Source organism: Cornus florida, unplaced genomic scaffold (assembly GCF_030987335.1).
Source record: "Cornus florida cultivar Cherokee Brave unplaced genomic scaffold, ASM3098733v1 CherokeeBrave_3.0.0_Hap2_Chr05, whole genome shotgun sequence".
Classification (NCBI taxonomy): domain Eukaryota; kingdom Viridiplantae; phylum Streptophyta; class Magnoliopsida; order Cornales; family Cornaceae; genus Cornus; species Cornus florida.
Window position 1 is genome coordinate 114,684,693 of NW_026775575.1, and position 17,860 is coordinate 114,702,552.

The window sequence follows — 17,860 nt, forward strand, 5'->3', positions numbered from 1 at the left end:
TCTTCTTCATGCAAGAAACCTATAAATCATTCCTAGAGAGTGATCCAATTTTAGGTGCTTAGTATCTCTCTCTCTCTTAGGAACAATATATGATTCATTTAGGGAGTGTTTGAAGCCCTTTTTTGCCATCTCTCTTTCTCTCTCTATACATGCATGTATGCTTTTGAGTCTGTTAGGGTTTTTTAGCATAGTTCTTAAATTACAGTAGCATAGTTAGAAAATATTCAATTAAAAGTAGTTTGAAATGGAAGGATCAGAAGTGAAGGAGGAAACACTACCACCGGGGTTTCGGTTTCATCCCACGGATGAAGAGCTCATTACTTACTATCTCATGAATAAGATTTCGGATGCTAATTTTACAGGAAGAGCCATTGGAGATGTTGATCTCAACAAGTGCGAGCCGTGGGATCTTCCAGGTAGTTGTTGTTACCTCAAACCTCATCTTCGATCAAACCATTGGTAATCATATAACTACTTTCACATCTTGAGGATGTTTGCAAAACAGTCTTAAGTCTTAGCTCATGTTTCCATCAACATCTACCAAATTTTGTTCCACAAAATCATAGTGGAAGAAGGAAAAAGTTGAAGAATATATAGTTTTTTCTGGTTATTTATTTCTTCTTATCCAAGTTAATTTGACCCTTCAAGATGCAATGATATATATATTGCAAATAAGCTACATATATATATATAATTGTTTGATGTACATATTATCCAGGTTTAATTAACCCTTTGAGGTTTGATGAATTTGGATGATAAATATAAAATTGTATTCAACACTCTTTCTATCACTTGTATCATTTTAATGAAACATGCTAGTTTGTGTAGTATGGCATGAACTCAATATAAATGCTTGCTCATGTCCAAGCAATGGTTTTTTTTTTTTTTTTTTTTTTTAAATAAAAAATAAAAAAATTCTTCTTCTTATCATAATTTTCATGGGAATCTTTTGGGGTAGACAAACCAATTAGCTTAAGATTCACTTTGGCTATAGTTTTAGATGTCTCAACAGTGTAGTGATTTCTTGTGCTAATGATGAAGTATGGTTCTCTATTTTCTCAACAAACTTACTAAATAATTACTTATGTAACTGGATCATCGAATATTATTTAATTGAATATGGTGTTTTTGTTTTTCCATCTAAATAAATAAATCAGGGAAGGCAAAGATGGGAGAGAAAGAGTGGTATTTCTTCAGCCTTCGTGACCGGAAGTACCCAACTGGAGTGAGAACAAACCGAGCAACGAACACCGGTTATTGGAAGACCACCGGCAAGGACAAGGAGATCTTCAACAGTGTAAGCTCAGAGTTAGTTGGGATGAAGAAGACATTGGTGTTCTACAGAGGGAGAGCTCCCAGAGGAGAGAAAACCAATTGGGTCATGCATGAATACCGTCTTCATACCAAAACCGGCTTTAGAACCACCAAGGTATATATTATTATAACTCTCAACTCACCTCAACAAAACCCTTTCTCTACCTCTCATATTATAATATATATGGTTGCATTTACTTCATCTTTTTTCCTTTCTGTTTTCTGATTTTAATTTTCTGTGTCAATTAAGATGATCATGATAATTACCTGAATATAACGATTAAATGAGATCAATAACATCTTCATATTTTTTTCAAGAAAACTTCATCTTATTGACTCTAAATTAAGCTCTAAGCTAGCAGGTATTTCTTTTCAAAACTATCCATGCATGTTTGTATCTAAAATAATTAAAGTGATATATTTGAAAATGAGAAGCTCCTTAATTTGGAGCTATGCTTATCCTCCTTTACTAAGACTGGCTGAAATGAAATGATATATATATATATATATATATATTCCATGAATGTGGAAATAGTATATATGAAATGAAATTATCCAAGTGACTAAAATAAAATTATTTTTGAACTGATCAAAATTAGATGTTATTTTAAAAAGAGAAAAAAAAAAAAAAAAAGATAATAACATGATTTTAATTAGAATTCCTTCTCTTGAAGTTTCTTCTAATAACTATACATGATTTTTATCCATAATTAAATAAACTGCTAGTTACTGAAGAGGATGATGGTTAAGTTTGCATGAATATGATGAAGCTAGACTCTTCATGCAAACATATCCACAATTCCACATCAATACATAAATTGTTATAGACCAAGAAGCATTGATTTTTAGTATTTTTTTTTTCCTGAAATTAAATTATTTTTAGTAATTAAACTGAAAAACTTAATTCCAACAAACTATTGAGAGACAAAATGATATGGGAATTAAGTCTAAATACTAGTTTTTTTTTTTTTTTTTCGGTAAGTCAGTCTAAATACTAGTTTAAAAAGGATATATATTTAATCAAATCATTTTTAGTTAGTGTAACTAACTACTGAGAGACAAAATGATTGTTATGTTAGCATGAATATGATGAAGCTAGCTAGACTGTTCATGCAAACATATCCACATCAATTCATAAATTGTTATAGACCAAGAAACATTGATGTGTAGTAACTAAAGTGATACTCCGTATGTATTAGTATGAAAAATATTGATACTTAATTAATTCCAACCAACTATTTAGGGAATTAAGTCTAAATAAATAGCAGTTGAAAAAGTGTATCTATATAATGAGATCATTTTAGTTAATCAAGCTGTTTGATTTTACTCTGCATTACATACATGTGTAACATGTGTTTATACATATGCAGCAGGATGAATGGGTAGTTTGCCGCGTATTCCAGAAGAGCGCTGGCGCGAAAAAGTACTCCTCAAACCACACAAGAGCAGTGAATCCCTACAACCTGGAAATAGGTCCAAGTCATGTGATGCCATCCCAGATGATGCAGGGCGAGGCTTGCCAGTTCCCTTTCGGAAGAAACTACATGAGCAATGCAGAACTGGCGGAGCTCCAAAGGGCTCTAAGTCTAAGAGCCGGCTCAACAAGCACCATGAACATTCCGGTCCAATCCCAGGTACTAAACTACCCGGTGGGAGCTGGAGGCAGCTGCTTCACCATATCCGGCTTGAATTTAAACCTCGGTGGTGCAACCTCAGCGCAGACAATTTTGCGCCCAATGCCACCACAACCCTCCATGAATAATCAGCAGCAGGATTTGAATTCCACCATGATGAGTGCTGGTGGTCTTGCTGGAAGTGATCAGGCAGTTAATTATAGTGGTCATGAAATGAATAATGGAAATGGTCCTACCAACAACAGGTTTATGACCATGGACCATTGTGTTGATCTAGATAATTACTGGCCGACCTATTGATTTAATGAGTGAAGTGCTGTATGATTAAGTACTTGGTAAGACGGTTTAGGCCGGGTTAGAGAAATGCCTAGTTATTGAAAGTTTGTGGCGCACACACCATTTGAATGAGAATGGATAAAAGTGTCCCAGTGCTACTAGGTAGATTTACAATATTGTAATTAGGAATAAATTTCTTTTTCTTTTCCCCTTCATTTTCTTCCTTTAGTTGTGAAGGGTTAGAAAGAGAGAGACATTTTGTTAAAAATTTGGCTTGATTTTACTATTAGCTAGTCTTCTGTTTGCTTCATTCAATCAACTAATTATTTCTTCCATGAAAGCAACACCCACTGTGAGGGCGTCTTGCAAGGGTCATGTGAATTGGACGGAGCAAAGCCCCCAACACTTTGGACTATGAGTATTCTTTTGGCTGAAATTGATATTTGACACAACAAAAGAGCCATTTGGCAGGGAATCCCTCAACTACAAATACCTTAGTTGGTTTTGGTTCAAATCATATGATTATATATCATACTTGGTTTAATGATATCAGACTTTATTCACAAAAATCGGCTCTTGTGAGCCATCTAGAGAGAGGTTCCTAATAAATATTTGGCCTTGGTGATTGAAAGTTAAGAGCATCCAGTAATGTTAATGTATATACCATGCAGTCTCAAAAGGGTGAAATGCAGCATATGTGTGTGTTTGTATGTGTATATATCTATATATATGGAGAGAGATCGAGAGACCTGTAGGAGAAGAGTGAGAGAGTGAAAACGACATATACGTTCTAGAGGGATTGTTTGTTACAAAAGGGTATATTAGTCATTTTATTTTCCCAATAAACAAAGTTAACCGACAAGATTTGAAAGGGAGTCTTGATTAAAATTATGCAAATGTGAGTGAGGCAGCCTCATTGAAGTATTGACAAATCTACGAGGTGTACATGAATTTAATTCTAAAAAATATATATTGATGAACCCATCGTGGTTAAAATATTATGGGATTAACATTAACAATATGATATTTTATTATCATTAAGCCTCCTTTCCATTCATCCACTTCCCATCCACAGGAAGTTGTGAGAGGGGAAAAAATTGAATTCAGTGTAATTTTTTTATAATTTTAAGGGAAACAAAGAAAAAATTTTGTAAGTATATAATTGAAAATAAGAAAATTTAATATTATATAATAATAATAAATAAATAAAAATTCAGTGGAGGCAATTGCCCTCACTGATTTCAACGTGTCTCCGTCCCTAATTATATCATTATAACTCTCATTCAAACAAATAAAATAGAGATATTCACTAATTCAACGGATACAACAGTTAGGATTTAATATTTTTTTGCCACATAATAGACTTTACTAAAAGGCTTCTAACCTAATAGTACAACTTATCTTCTCCAAATGGTTAACTATAGAAGGAAGGCTCGGGAATGGTACATCAGCTACAACCTTTAAAGAAAAAAAATATGATAATAATAATACAATGTTTTTAAGAATGGTGATTATTTGTTTTCACAGGGCCTTGTGTTATGGTGATATATCTTCTATCTTTTAAAGTGATAGGGGTGGAGCCTTAGGCGAGTTAGACGCCCCTAAGGCCCTAACTAATAAAAAGTTCCCAAAATATTATAATTTGTGTATATAATATATTGTAATTGTTTACTTTTGTTTTCTCTCTCCTTTATCATCATTCACATATTTTCATTAAACTTTAAGCAAGCTTAAAATATCTCATTAATTTATTTATCTCCTAAAATATCTTTTTTTTTTTTTTTTTATCTCCTAAACTCATCAATATTTTTTTTTTGTCTATCTTAATAAATATTTAGCCGTTATATGGGGAAGTGAAGAAACTTTCCATATTCCCTTTTTTAAGATTTTTATTTATTTTTTCTTATTCCTAATCCTTGCGTTCATTCTGATTTCTCTCCTCTCTTAGCAAACTCAAGAAGTTACTTACAAGTTATAAGTCATCTCCCTTCTCACTTCTCAGTCCTCTCTCGTTACAACTTTATAATTTTTTTTCTTCTTGACTCAATATTCATTAGTCTCAAATCTCAATTTGAACATTTTTCATATAATTGTATATTTGTTTGTGAGTTGTGAGTCTTGTAACTATTTTTACCCATATTTTTTAATATGTCTACTAGAAAGTATGAATCCAGATTTGAAAAAAAAAAAAAAAAAAAAAAAAAAAAAAAAAAAAAAACCAAGATTAGATAAACTAATTCAATCTCAAAAGGGAGCTATTGATAAATTTGTTACAACTAATAATCAAAACCTAACAAAAAATTTAGGATATGAAAAAACCACTTTTTATTTTTTGCCTAAAGCCTCTAGTTACATTGAGCCGCCTCTGCAAAGTGGGTGGTAAGAATTCGAGTCTTCAAAGAAACAAAATGAATGTGGTGTGTAAAATATTTATGTTAAACACTTATAGTTGTTCGAATAAATCAAAAATTAAATTGGTGTTTCAATTAAAAGGAACGAATACAAATTCCAGGCATTCAGAACTAAGGTGGTAGTGTGTGTATATGTTCTATGTTTCTTACTCTTACAAGTTCTTATTTACACAACTCAGCCTTTAGTAGAATGGCAAGTATTTCGTAAAAAGTTCAAAGCAACTTTACTTTCATTCCCTTGGATGATATTTACAGGTTTCTTTTTTTCTTTATTTTTCAAAAAAAATAATAATAAATACCCTGACTTGAGAATCACCGATGGCGTTCGTTACCAATATTATTAGGAAGAAAACTGCCCTATGTCAAAATAATTTTATCAAAGGCATCATGTGTGAGGACACATCCCTCAGGAACTTCTTCTATTGATGCTTATATTCATATTCATATAATCTTGGGCATGCTTCTTTTTTTCTTTTCTTTTTGTCCTAGTTGGTACTCACACACTCCCCTCGAAAGAATTGTTTGTACCTAGCAGAAATTAATATCAATCCCGAGACCTGATACTTCACGAGGTACCCCCAAGACTCTTCCAACTAGTTCAACCCTTTGGGGTTGGCATGCTTTCATCTTGGATGTTTCTATGAGCCATGCACGGAGGCTATGTAAATAATGTAGGTATGGATGTTTAGATAGAAATAACAAACTAATAAATAAACATATTCCCAAATACACACACATATTAATGTAAGGAGAAGAGTGGGTATAAAAATATTTATGAGAATAAACATCTATAATTTAACAATGAATGGGATGTGGAACTAAAAAACTATCAACCCAAATCTGAACTAAAAAGAATTTGACATTAAGAGGAAAATTACACCGTGACTGCAGAGCATCAAAATTAACAGAATACATGAGTTACCCAGATTTTCTGCACAGAAACAAAATAAAGATAAAATAAGGCAAGAACTTGAAACGCAGCAGCTGAATTCACTAACACACAGACTTAAAATCTTCAAAAACCAAGCCAAGAGTAGCGTCATCCCCATCTGCAAGAGGGTGAAAGGTAAAAGCTTAGTCCACGATGTATTAAATTAAGAACCTATTACAAGAATACCAACTGAAATAACAGTTATATATATATATATATATATATATATCGGGATGTGTAGCTGTAGTATCTCAATTTTAACTAAAAATACAGGACCTGGAGGTCTTCATTGACAATCTGGAAATAGTATCTCAATGTTCCAAAATGTAGTTATATATGTAGTTATATATGTCACGTGATTCAGGACCCTAATCTATAACAAACTGATTTGTAATTATAACTGAATATATCTTAAATCATTTATCCTATCATTATCATTGGCTTCAGAACTAATTCTAAAATTGGAAAACTCCTTGTATATGCATGATATCAAAAGTTCTTTATCTAGTTACTGCAACTGATGAAAAATTGTGTATAAATAAGTCAACTAAATTTCATTCTTAAAAAAAAAAAAAACATTATAGCTTATTGAATATCCGATGATTGGCCTGCAGAACGTGTTCTCTTGGCAATTTCTCTCCTGGGGTGATTTACAAAGAACCACATTTTTTTGGATATTTCCTGAAAATGGTATTCCTGGTTTTAAGAAACAAAAGGTGCTAGAAATTATGGTTTAGATTACATCCATTGGATGTCATCCAAGAGACACAATATTAGTCGTGCACATAGCTTCCTACTTGCTAAGGAGCAAGAGATCAGTAGTGATATAATATACATATAGAGAGAGAGAGAGAGAGAGAGACTGGTGGTGCTATGAGTACCGCTATCTTTACTCACTAATCCTTTTTGAACCGTAAAACCTCTCATAAGGGCTATTGGATATGAATATCAATAAGATCATTATTATCAAACACGACAGTTCATGAAGTTATTTGGTTTTACTGTAATAGAGCAAGTCTCCCAGCCGAAGCGAAGCCAGTACCCTACTTTCTATAATTAGGCTTGTGCCTTATCCACTTTATTTACTATCACTTATACAGTTTCGAACAATAACTATTAACCCAAGGCAGAAAGTTCAGTATTCACTAGATCAAAAGGGGATTCCTTAAAAAGTAGTCAAAAAACTTATCAAAAAAGAAAAAGTAGTCAAAAAGAAAAAAAACTAGAATAATTTTTGCCTATTCCAACAACATTAGCTGATTAACTGCACATAACCCAAAGCAGAAAGTACATATGCTCAATATTCATTCAAGTTTGACTCTCCGGCTTTACGAAGTTCTCAAAAAACTTGAAATTCATTCAATCTAAAAACTGGCAAGTGTACCTCAAATGTGCCAAAAGAAAGAGAATCAAACTGCACTATCTCTCAGAATGTCCCCGTTTAGCCTTTCGACGTGCATGGTTCGAGTTGCCATTTCGAATAGGTTTCTTGGCCTTCTTGCTGCAATTGTTACGTCGAAGAGAAAAAGGATCTTATAGTTTCTTAGTGAAATATTTTATGAGAAAGGAAAGTGCAAAAGCCAAGCAATAACTTCAAATATATAAAAAATAAAAATAAAAATTGCAGATAAAAAACTGACCAGAAAATGGATGAACAAATTCTAAACAGAATCATGATCGGTAGAGCCAGTAAAGCAGAAGCCTAAAGCATATGATTACAAATCAGATAAGCACATAAAATGCCAAGCAAATACCAAATAAAAAATACTTTATCAAAAAAAAATTAGCAAATAAAAAATAATAATAATAAAATTTGGGGAAGCAATGGACAGATTAGGCATTAGAATACAACAACAAATACGTACCGCAAACCAGACTAACTCTTTAGTAGCAAGAGGTCTTGTCATCTCATGCTTTTTCAATGTTTCTTGCACAGTGCCTTGAACCTTAATAGGACATAAGAGGGTAGGCAGATATGTTATAACCAAGACAGTACGATAGTATGTATCATCCATATAAAAACATTGACTGCTAATTCCATCTCTAACAAGAAACACCAGACATTCCAAGAAACTAAAAACTGAAAACTGTTTTCTATTGATTTCTGAACACTGTTCCCGGAAACTAAAAACTGAAAAGTGATCCAAGCAGGCCCTAAATAAATGTGCCTGGTCCACTTGAAAAGTTTTCTGTTTTCAGAAAACTGAAAAACATAAAACAATGCATGGAAGAAAATGAAAAGAAACTACTAGCTACAGGGGAATATTAGGTTCTTAGGTAAGGCAAGATTCGTTTGGCTGCATTCTTCGCCTAGGGGATACAATGCTAATTGTTGATTCAGAGGCCACTACAAGGATTCTAATCTCACATAAGCGTTTCTTCCACCCAAACAACCCCCAAAGGAGTATCAGAGATGGAGTGAAACCCCATAAGAGAACCAAATCTCAAGGGAAGCCCTCATCTAGAGTCGTATAAACAATATTCCGGATAGGAGGGGGCATTAAGGGTACCATTGAAAGACACGTACAAAAGGATATAAAAGTAAGAGAAGTACTTCAAGGCCTCTAGAAAACCTTAAATGATAGTTTAGATGGCCTAAGCTATCTCCTATGAGTGAAGGCACTGGAATAGCTAACTTTGCTTCATCCTCGAACGGAGTGGTATGGGCCCCTGAGCTTTCCAGAATTGATAGTTGGACTCAATGGGCAAGCTACTACAGTTGCTTCAAGAGGTTCGCATAAAGGAGGGAGGGGAAATTTGGTCACATGGAAAGCAACCAATAATAGGGTACTTAATGTCAGATATGAATATTGTTCACTCAATGCACGGTAGAGACGAATCGCCATGAAGTATTGGGCATTCAAATAGTACCTTGATGATGGTGTTTAATGCATGATCAGCAGCTGTGGAGCCAATCCTCATGATAGACTAATCTGAAGCATAGAGGATATCAAATGTAAGCCTGGTTCCACAAGTGTAAGGGAGATGAGGTAACAGCTAATCTTCTCCTTTTTCATTATAATGTTGCTCTGAAGCTTTGGGCCCTTCCACATCCTATGTGGTACATCTGAAGGAAATGCAATAGGAGTTTGGAAGGGGTTAAGATGAACTCCACAGGTCCTTCAGTTGACTTTTTGGAATATGAGTATTTTCTTTTGATTTTTTACTATAAATTTCTACTCCTCATGTGACCACATAGGTTATGCCCCCTTTTTGGCACTAGTAAAAGAATATACTTATCAAAGGAATATAATTTATTCCACTAAATAGAAAAAAATTAAAGATCTTGCTAAGCAAGATTATTCCTAAAATTGGTAGAATTCGTCGATATCCAGATGCTTAGAAGTTTATGAAGCTCTTTATTCATTTATTTATTTTACACGATAAGATTGTCATTGAGTAATGGATCCCTTTTAAGACAAAATAAAGTTTGTGTCCCATCTCTCACCAAGCCCCACAAAGAAGACTACCAGCACCTAGAGGAGACCATGGATAGAAAAAATAAACTTATGGAAAAGCTAAAAATATACATCAATCACTGGAGTAAGAGAACAGAATAGCAAATACATACCTGATGATGGTACATACTTGCAGATTCAAGAAACTTCCTACAAGCATGAACTACCTTCGTTTTATAGGGCTTCAAAGCATCATGTGCTTTATCAACATGAGGTTTTGCCACAGTGGCAACCTGATCAATATACGGCTGGCTGAACTTCTTAACTTCCTGCCACCAAATTAACTCACTGAGTATGCATGTCATAGAACAGGTAAAAAAAGGAGAACAGGTATAATAAAGTATACCTGAAAGTAAGGGTCGAAAACTTCTTGTGTTTTGATAATATGTGGTGTTATAGTACTTCTGGATGCCTCGTAAACCTCTACAGTTTTTGTGGTTAGTGATTTCACATGTGGTTCAACATACGTTGTCATCACCAACCACTGCTCCTTTACAGCTGGGATCAATTGCTTCACATGGCGAAACAAAATAAATAAGAAAATATTTGGAAAAAGTAAATTCTCTAGGAATAAGCAAATTCTCTAGGAATAAGTAAATTCCCATAACCAGCAGAGGCTGCAACTAAGGCAACTTGAGCCCAACCAACCCAGCCCAAGAACAAGCTGGGGCCAAGGTTTTTTTTTTTTTGATACATAAAAAGTAGTCAAGCTTAATCATTTTTTTTATTTTTTATTTTTTTAAAAAAAAAGCTGGGGCCAAGGTTTCTATGCATAGACTTCGGCTTGAGCTGAAAAATGCCAACAACCGTAGGAATACGATTGAGGCCATGGCAATCCAATCAACCTGGGTCCATTCTAATGTGTGGCAATGGTGTTATATGTATATATAATATCTCTAGCATACTTATGTTGATATACATAAAGCAAATGCATTCTACTATTGGACATTATAATTATGATAAGAGGCCCCAATATATACCAGTTCCATTCTTAGTTGCAATTTATTCATCAACTTGCATGATGTCATTCGAGTTTCCCCATTACTTTTTTGGCTCTAATATTGAAATTTATTTCAAAGTGACTTATATCATTACTTTATATGGTAATTGCGTTCTAAAGTATGTAGAGCCATTCAAAAGAATGGTGATAATTCCACCCTAACCAATTGAATTGACCAATGTGGTTCACCCAACTTGCACTGGGCAATCCCAACCCAAGGTATTCAGGCAGCACACTCAAAACCTGGGTTGAGCAACATGAACTTCAACCCAGCCAAACCCACTGAGTTACAGCTCCAGCAACCACCCAATCCATTAATTTCTGATTTTAAAATTGGATAACTTTACCGGTGAAGCAGAGTTAAAAGGCATGTGAAACTACCATATAATCGCAGAGGATCATCAGCACAAAATCGATAAATATGTAGAGATGGCTTACAGTTTTAATTGTTTCCATGTGGGGTGCAGCCCACTTTCCAGCTTGGGCTTTCTTCTCCAGGGCCTGTAAGTTTAAAAAACAATGTTAGTTGTTTAATGAATCCCAGAGGAATTGATTGGCGATATTAACTGATAACACATGTTACTAGACAACATAATCAGCAGCTACTGTGGAAGATAAACTAATTATTGACCTAGAAACCCAGAGAAACAGTACCTTTTGCATCAATGCATCCACAGTAGGTTTTCCATACTCCTTCCAATGTGTCTCAACAAATGACTACAAGTTAGAAAAATAGTCAAAAATACAGAAAAAGAAAGAAGTAAAATAACCAAAACTCAAAAGAAGTGCTCATGGTGAATTACACCATATACACCAAAAGTTTACCTGACAACGACCTGAATGAACCGCAAGCCAAGGTGGAAGCCATGCACCATGAACCTAATAATGGATCACATATTATGTCAAGTAATACAACAACAAAAAAGTTGTCTGAAATTTCATTTTCCAAATGCTATCCCATGGTGAAGCGATTTTGAATTTGTGAATACATCAAACATGATGCACCGTGTCTCTAATGCAAATTGCAATAACAGTACACAAAGCACAATCCAGTTAACTAAACCACATACTGTACAATATAAGTCAATAGAAGTTAAGGCAGTGCCTTTTTTTTTTCAAGCTTTGCACGGCTCATGACCTATGTAGTTGGTAATTCTGCAGTAATAACCACTAGGAGCAAACAAAATCGTTCCACTTCCAAATGGGTAAGGGTTGATTCAAGCACTTGAACCAAAACTACTTGTGAGACTCATAAGAGGCCAACAAAGAAAATAAGCACACAAAGAGATGAACTGAATCATAGAGTAAACCAATTATGTTTCTTACCTCTACTAGATCCTTAGTTTTTGATGTGGCCTCGATCTTTGCCTTCAGCATTTCTTCCTGAAAAGAATTTCATTTGGAAAGAAAATATATGTAATCACCATCACCTGGGCATATAATATCATACAAGTATTAGCAACACTAACTAGTGTACCTCAGCAACTGCAAGAGCACGTTCAGTCTTTTGAATTTTGGCCTTTTGTTCATCAATGATCTTTTGTAGCTGCAAAAAGAAACATAACAGGAAAATAAAATAAGCACACTAAATAATATCATTTATCACCTTCAAAAGATGACTTCACTTGATCAAATTTTAGCGAAACTCAAGTCTCATGACAAAAAGAAGAACTGGTTGCATAAACTCATTCCGGTACATATAAAAGGAAAATCTAAAATAACCCAACTGCGACAATAAGCGTACACAATGTTACTAAAATTCGAAATTCTATAGCAAGAGAGAGAGTTTTCCTCTTGTACTCCACCATTTTAGTATATTCAACTTTCTCTTCTCCCAGAATAGACGCAAAATTGCAATGAAAATCCTTATGTTCATGAACAATGTGTTAATGCATTAAAAGTAAACCAAAAACAATAGCAACCATATGAAGACAAGCATCCTTCATGTGAAAACACACATACATCTAAGAAATATATCAGCCATGTGAAGAGATACCTCCAACCCAAAAGCACAAAGACACCTTCTAAAAGATACATGACACGTAAAGGACACTGGCCTAAATGGGAAGTTTTTGTGCATGAAATATTGTGGAAGGACTCCTAAAGAAAATCTTGTATTATAGTGAGAAAACTAAGTTTGAGACTATAGAGTTCTTTGCATCGACAGTGTAAATCCTTTGTAATACAGTTTCAGCTTTGTATAATACAATGTCCAACAACTTGTTAGTAATCCGGAATCATAGCTTTGCTCTCTTTTGGTTATACTTTATATTTATTTTAGCATTAGTATTAGATTTTTTTTAAGTATTGTAATTAGTTTGATAAGTATAAATCAGTTAATTAGTAGTTTTATTGACCATGATACCACTACAACAACACTAATAAAGCTACTAATCAACTAACTAATATTGCCATCAAGAACACTAACACACTATTAAACTAAAGACCTATGTAAAAAACTGCCCTGAAAAACTGATATAACAGCACTTAAAAAACTAATACTAATGTTAAAACAGATATAAAGTACATCCAAAAGGGAACAAAGATGTGATTACAAGTTTATTGCTACAGATGGTATATTACAAAGCTGAAATAGTATTACAAAAGATTCACATTGTAGATACAAAGAACTCTCTACTGGAGAATATCTCCTCACATGGCAGATATATTGCATATGTGTGTGTGTTCACATGGTGGAGGTACATTTTTTGGCAGTAAGTCATGGGCTTGTCCCAACATGGAGAGAGAAAGATAGAACAAGTCATCATTTATTGTTGATCACTTGATCTCAAAAGCAATTTACTGGACTCCACATTTATTAACAAAGTTATAAGATCGTTAATATTGCTATTTTACGAGATGTTTGTTCTCCCACGCTCATCTTGTTCCGGGCATAGAACGGGCTCCCCTTCTTGTGGTTATAAGGAGTTTTCTACTTATTTCCATCTTTATTCTTAGGGCATAGAAAAGGCTCATGAGCACTCTTATGAAAATATGGAGGTTATGAAGCAACATTTCCACCATTGCATTTGCTCGCAATGTTTGAAATTTGATATAGACCCATATGGCTTATCAAAATGATTAAATATGTTTTCTTTTATAAGTAAGAAAATGACTAAATATGCTATATGAATATATAGCTTAGTCAACTTTGCAAAGCCTTTTCTCCTCCACCTAAGGTCATAGTCTCGATTAAACCACGTGTTATCATGTTTTTACTCACTAATTCTACCTGTGTTAATTTCAGTATTCCCATCTCTCATCATTACCCTTAATGTGGATTATGTCACTCTTCCTAACCGGTACGTATAGTGGTCTTCCTTAATCATGTTGGATAATTACTTAGATGCATCATATAGGACCACAATAAATATTTAATAGATCAAAACTCCTTAACAACTGCAAATGAGATGAATATCTCTTATTAAGTATGATACAATTTTATATTTTGCAATGCCAAAACATTATTGAGTACAAAATAAATGATGACTAAAATTATAGTCACAGTGATATAAACAAAGAACTTACATTCTCGAGTTTCAAATTCAATTTGTGCCCTTTCTCCTTGGATTCATTTCTCTTCACTTCTAGGGCGTCTTTTTCCTTATCTTTTGTTTCTATTTCCTTTTTAAGTATGTCAACCTGCATGGGAGATAGAATTTATAGCACATAACCAACAATAGTTGCCTTTAATTAAATTGCGTGGTTTGCTCATGACTTGACCTGCTTCTCTAGTTCGGCAGCCCGAGCATAAGCCTTTTCCACCCGACTGTCAACATCTAGCTTCCCTTTTTCCTAAACAAAATTCCAATCACAGATTTTTAATAACACTTGGAGAATGAGCAAAAAAGTTATTATTGTTCGACTCAAAATTGAACAAGCAATATTACAAACAGCAGGACTATTGAGAAATTCTAAAATCTCACCTGGAAGGATGATATCTCCTTCTGCAACGATGCAATGCTAATTGACTTCTCCTGGATGATCTTTTCCTTCTCTGCTATAGTCTCGTCTTTGCTTTTCAGTTCTTGGGCTTTTTCATCAACCCATGATTCTTCAGTAGCAAATGGAGACAGAGGAACACAACAACACAATAACCAAACGAGCAAAAATAAGAAAAATTAACATCACTATCAAATCAAAAACATAAACTAAACAAATCACAATGAGCATACCATGAACTAAAAGCAAGAAAAACTCTCCACATAGTTCATTTAACGTTTATAATGTTGCCCTTTTTGTTTCTTTCTTTTTTGTAGGTGGGTTTTGTTTCACACTCTCGGACATTGTATATACGTAGTCAAATTATTTCTACATTTTAATTTGGTTTCCAATAGGCAAATTATAGAGAAAAAAAACTTGGCAAATAGTACAATATTACACGGTTATAAATGAAACATAAGTCTCTAAACCAAAACATAATTCTCAAATTTTGTGTTATACAGAAACCTGGTCGATTTTAGTCTAAGAATTACTATCGATGATTAATAAAAGGCCCTCAAATTTGAATTATATGAACAGGATTAATAAAAGTCAAATTCACATATATATACTTTTACTTCTATATATATGTGTGTGAAGGTATTACGTATGTAATATATATACAGATATAGTTGCAGCATCAAAAGAGTAGTAATAGGAGGAGAGAACAACCAAGGGAATGGATCTTAGACTTGAGTTGATCCAACTCGATCTTAAGAGACGACGACGAATCAGAGCCATCCGATCCGACTTCTTCTCCGGTGATTGAAGAATCTGCTCCGATCTTCGTGAAAATTAGGGCAAGAAAGATGAAGAGTGTGAGGAGTCTTGAGGTCGCCATGGAATGGAGAGCCAACAAGAGACCTCTCCACCGAGACTCGTTCAGATTATGAGTTTAGGACCTTTTTTTTTTTTTTTTTTTTTTTTTTTTTTTTTCTCGACGTTTGCTTCCAAATATATTTTAAAAATCAAATACTTTTTTTTTTTTGTTTCTTTCAAAAACTACCTACCCAAAATAGAGTACTAGCCCCCTCTGACTTGTGTTTGTTTTCTTTTTCCCTGTTTCGGTTGTTATAAAACCAGGGTTATGGAAAAATATATATATATTTTGAAATAGAGTACTAGCATTTTTAAGTCCATTTCACTTTTGAACACTTTATTAACGTTACATTCACCAAAGAAACCCATTAAAGTCAAAGTTTGAAGTCAATGCATTCTCACTCAAGTGCATCTAAGTATGCAAAGCCAACTTGTATTAGTGTTTTACATTCACCTATTAGAAAATGAAGTGTGCATTACACTTTTCAACCGATATTGTTCTCACCTTTTATATATATATATAAATATATATTAACTAACATAATTATTTTTAATAAATTAACTTTTAACGTTTTGAGCGCGCTCTCACTTTCACATTTTTCATACATTCTTGTTTAAATTTTTAATATTTATGACTTAATTCTGCTGTACTTAAATTCTAAATATACTAGTTGGTTATATCATTTTTCTATTCACATTCCACACTTATTTTTTTATAAATAAAAATAAAATATTATTAAAAATACACTAATAATCTACACTTTTGAAAAGTGATTTTGTTATACTACTATTTAGAGAAGTGAAATTCATAATTTTTATTAGATAAATGCTACACAATGCACATAAATCAATAATTGAGTTAGTAGGTAACAATATCATTTATTTCAAAAGTGATAACGTATATTTATTAGATAAATAAGTATCACTTCCTTATTAGTTATTGAAAAAATTATTGTGTCTAATGTAATTCGTGTTTTTGCTATGTTTTAGACCTGTCATTAAAAAGTATATTAGGTGTTTGATAATACATTATATAACGTATTTTTTTATATTTAAAGTACTTTTAAATTTATTTGGTAACAATTTGTTTAAAATACTTCGATTACTAATTTTACTATATTATCCATATTGTAGTAATAAACATTTGCATTACTCTCAAGTATAAATAATTAAAATATTAATTTTTGGTTGATATTTGATTTTTTTTAGTAATAAAATAGCATATTTACACATATAATATTTAATAATAAATTTTAACTAAATAATGTTTTACATAAGATATTTAATAATAAAATTTTACCAGATATGTGTTGTAGTATTTGAATCCCATTAGTCTGTGAATATTTTGTGATTTTTTATTTTTTACAAGTAATAGAAAAACTTAAAATGAAATAATCCAATGTTCAAAACTTTTTATATCTATATATAAATATATATTTGTAGGATATGTGCAGACCCACAAGATACGGTGTGTTTATGGGTTATATCCATTAGTTAAACTTTTTAACCTAGGTTAATGTGTAATTAAAAAAATTATAGAGGGAGTAGACGTATACTAACCTCTCTACCCATAACGTAATTTCAGAAACTCTAATCCCTAACTTCATCAAAATGCAATTTTTTTTTTAATCAAACATCTACTCTTTAAACGCGGTTTTTTCTTTCACCAAACACCACTAAACATTATTTTTTTAATTCAACGCGTTTTTGTAGGCTGAAAATACAATCCCAAAAGGGGCTAATATTTAATAAGCGAAACTTTCTACTTTGTTTTTCCATTTTTTTTTTCCACTGAATATCTTTTCTCTTATATTTATCCATAAGGTCTTCAAAGTTAGAAACACACCATATTGTTATTATTATTATTCTATCGTATTCTACATCTTTTTTTTTCTTTTATTGAAATTATGCATTAAGGTCAAGTTTGACGACACGTTATGAATGCCTTCCTAGTTCAAATGGTAGATTTATTATTTGTTATTTGTGGGAGTCCGATTTTAGTGCTATCCACTAATTTATAATATTCTTGTCACAAG

The 17,860-nt window shown here is 33.0% G+C and overlaps 2 protein-coding genes across 2 annotated transcripts; one reads left to right on the plus strand and one right to left on the minus strand.

Annotated features, from left to right (window-relative positions):
- Window positions 1-244: 244 nt before the first annotated feature.
- Window positions 245-3,248, plus strand: LOC132310017 (NAC domain-containing protein 100). Its single transcript, XM_059808259.1, has 3 exons — window positions 245-416; window positions 1,158-1,429; window positions 2,688-3,248. The coding sequence occupies exons 1-3, from the start codon at window positions 245-247 to the stop codon at window positions 3,246-3,248; spliced, it is 1,005 nt and encodes a 334-aa protein (XP_059664242.1).
- Window positions 3,249-6,374: 3,126 nt separating this feature from the next.
- Window positions 6,375-15,929, minus strand: LOC132308778 (uncharacterized). The gene is made up of 15 exons (XM_059806993.1): window positions 15,678-15,929; window positions 14,951-15,078; window positions 14,748-14,819; window positions 14,553-14,666; window positions 12,502-12,570; window positions 12,351-12,407; window positions 11,850-11,903; window positions 11,679-11,741; window positions 11,463-11,525; window positions 10,371-10,535; window positions 10,138-10,293; window positions 8,432-8,512; window positions 8,207-8,268; window positions 7,951-8,067; window positions 6,375-6,684 (listed from the first exon to the last, which is right to left on the minus strand). The coding sequence occupies exons 1-14, from the start codon at window positions 15,844-15,846 to the stop codon at window positions 7,986-7,988; spliced, it is 1,335 nt and encodes a 444-aa protein (XP_059662976.1). The 5' UTR covers window positions 15,847-15,929; the 3' UTR covers window positions 6,375-6,684; window positions 7,951-7,985.
- Between the last annotated feature and the right edge of the window lie 1,931 nt (window positions 15,930-17,860).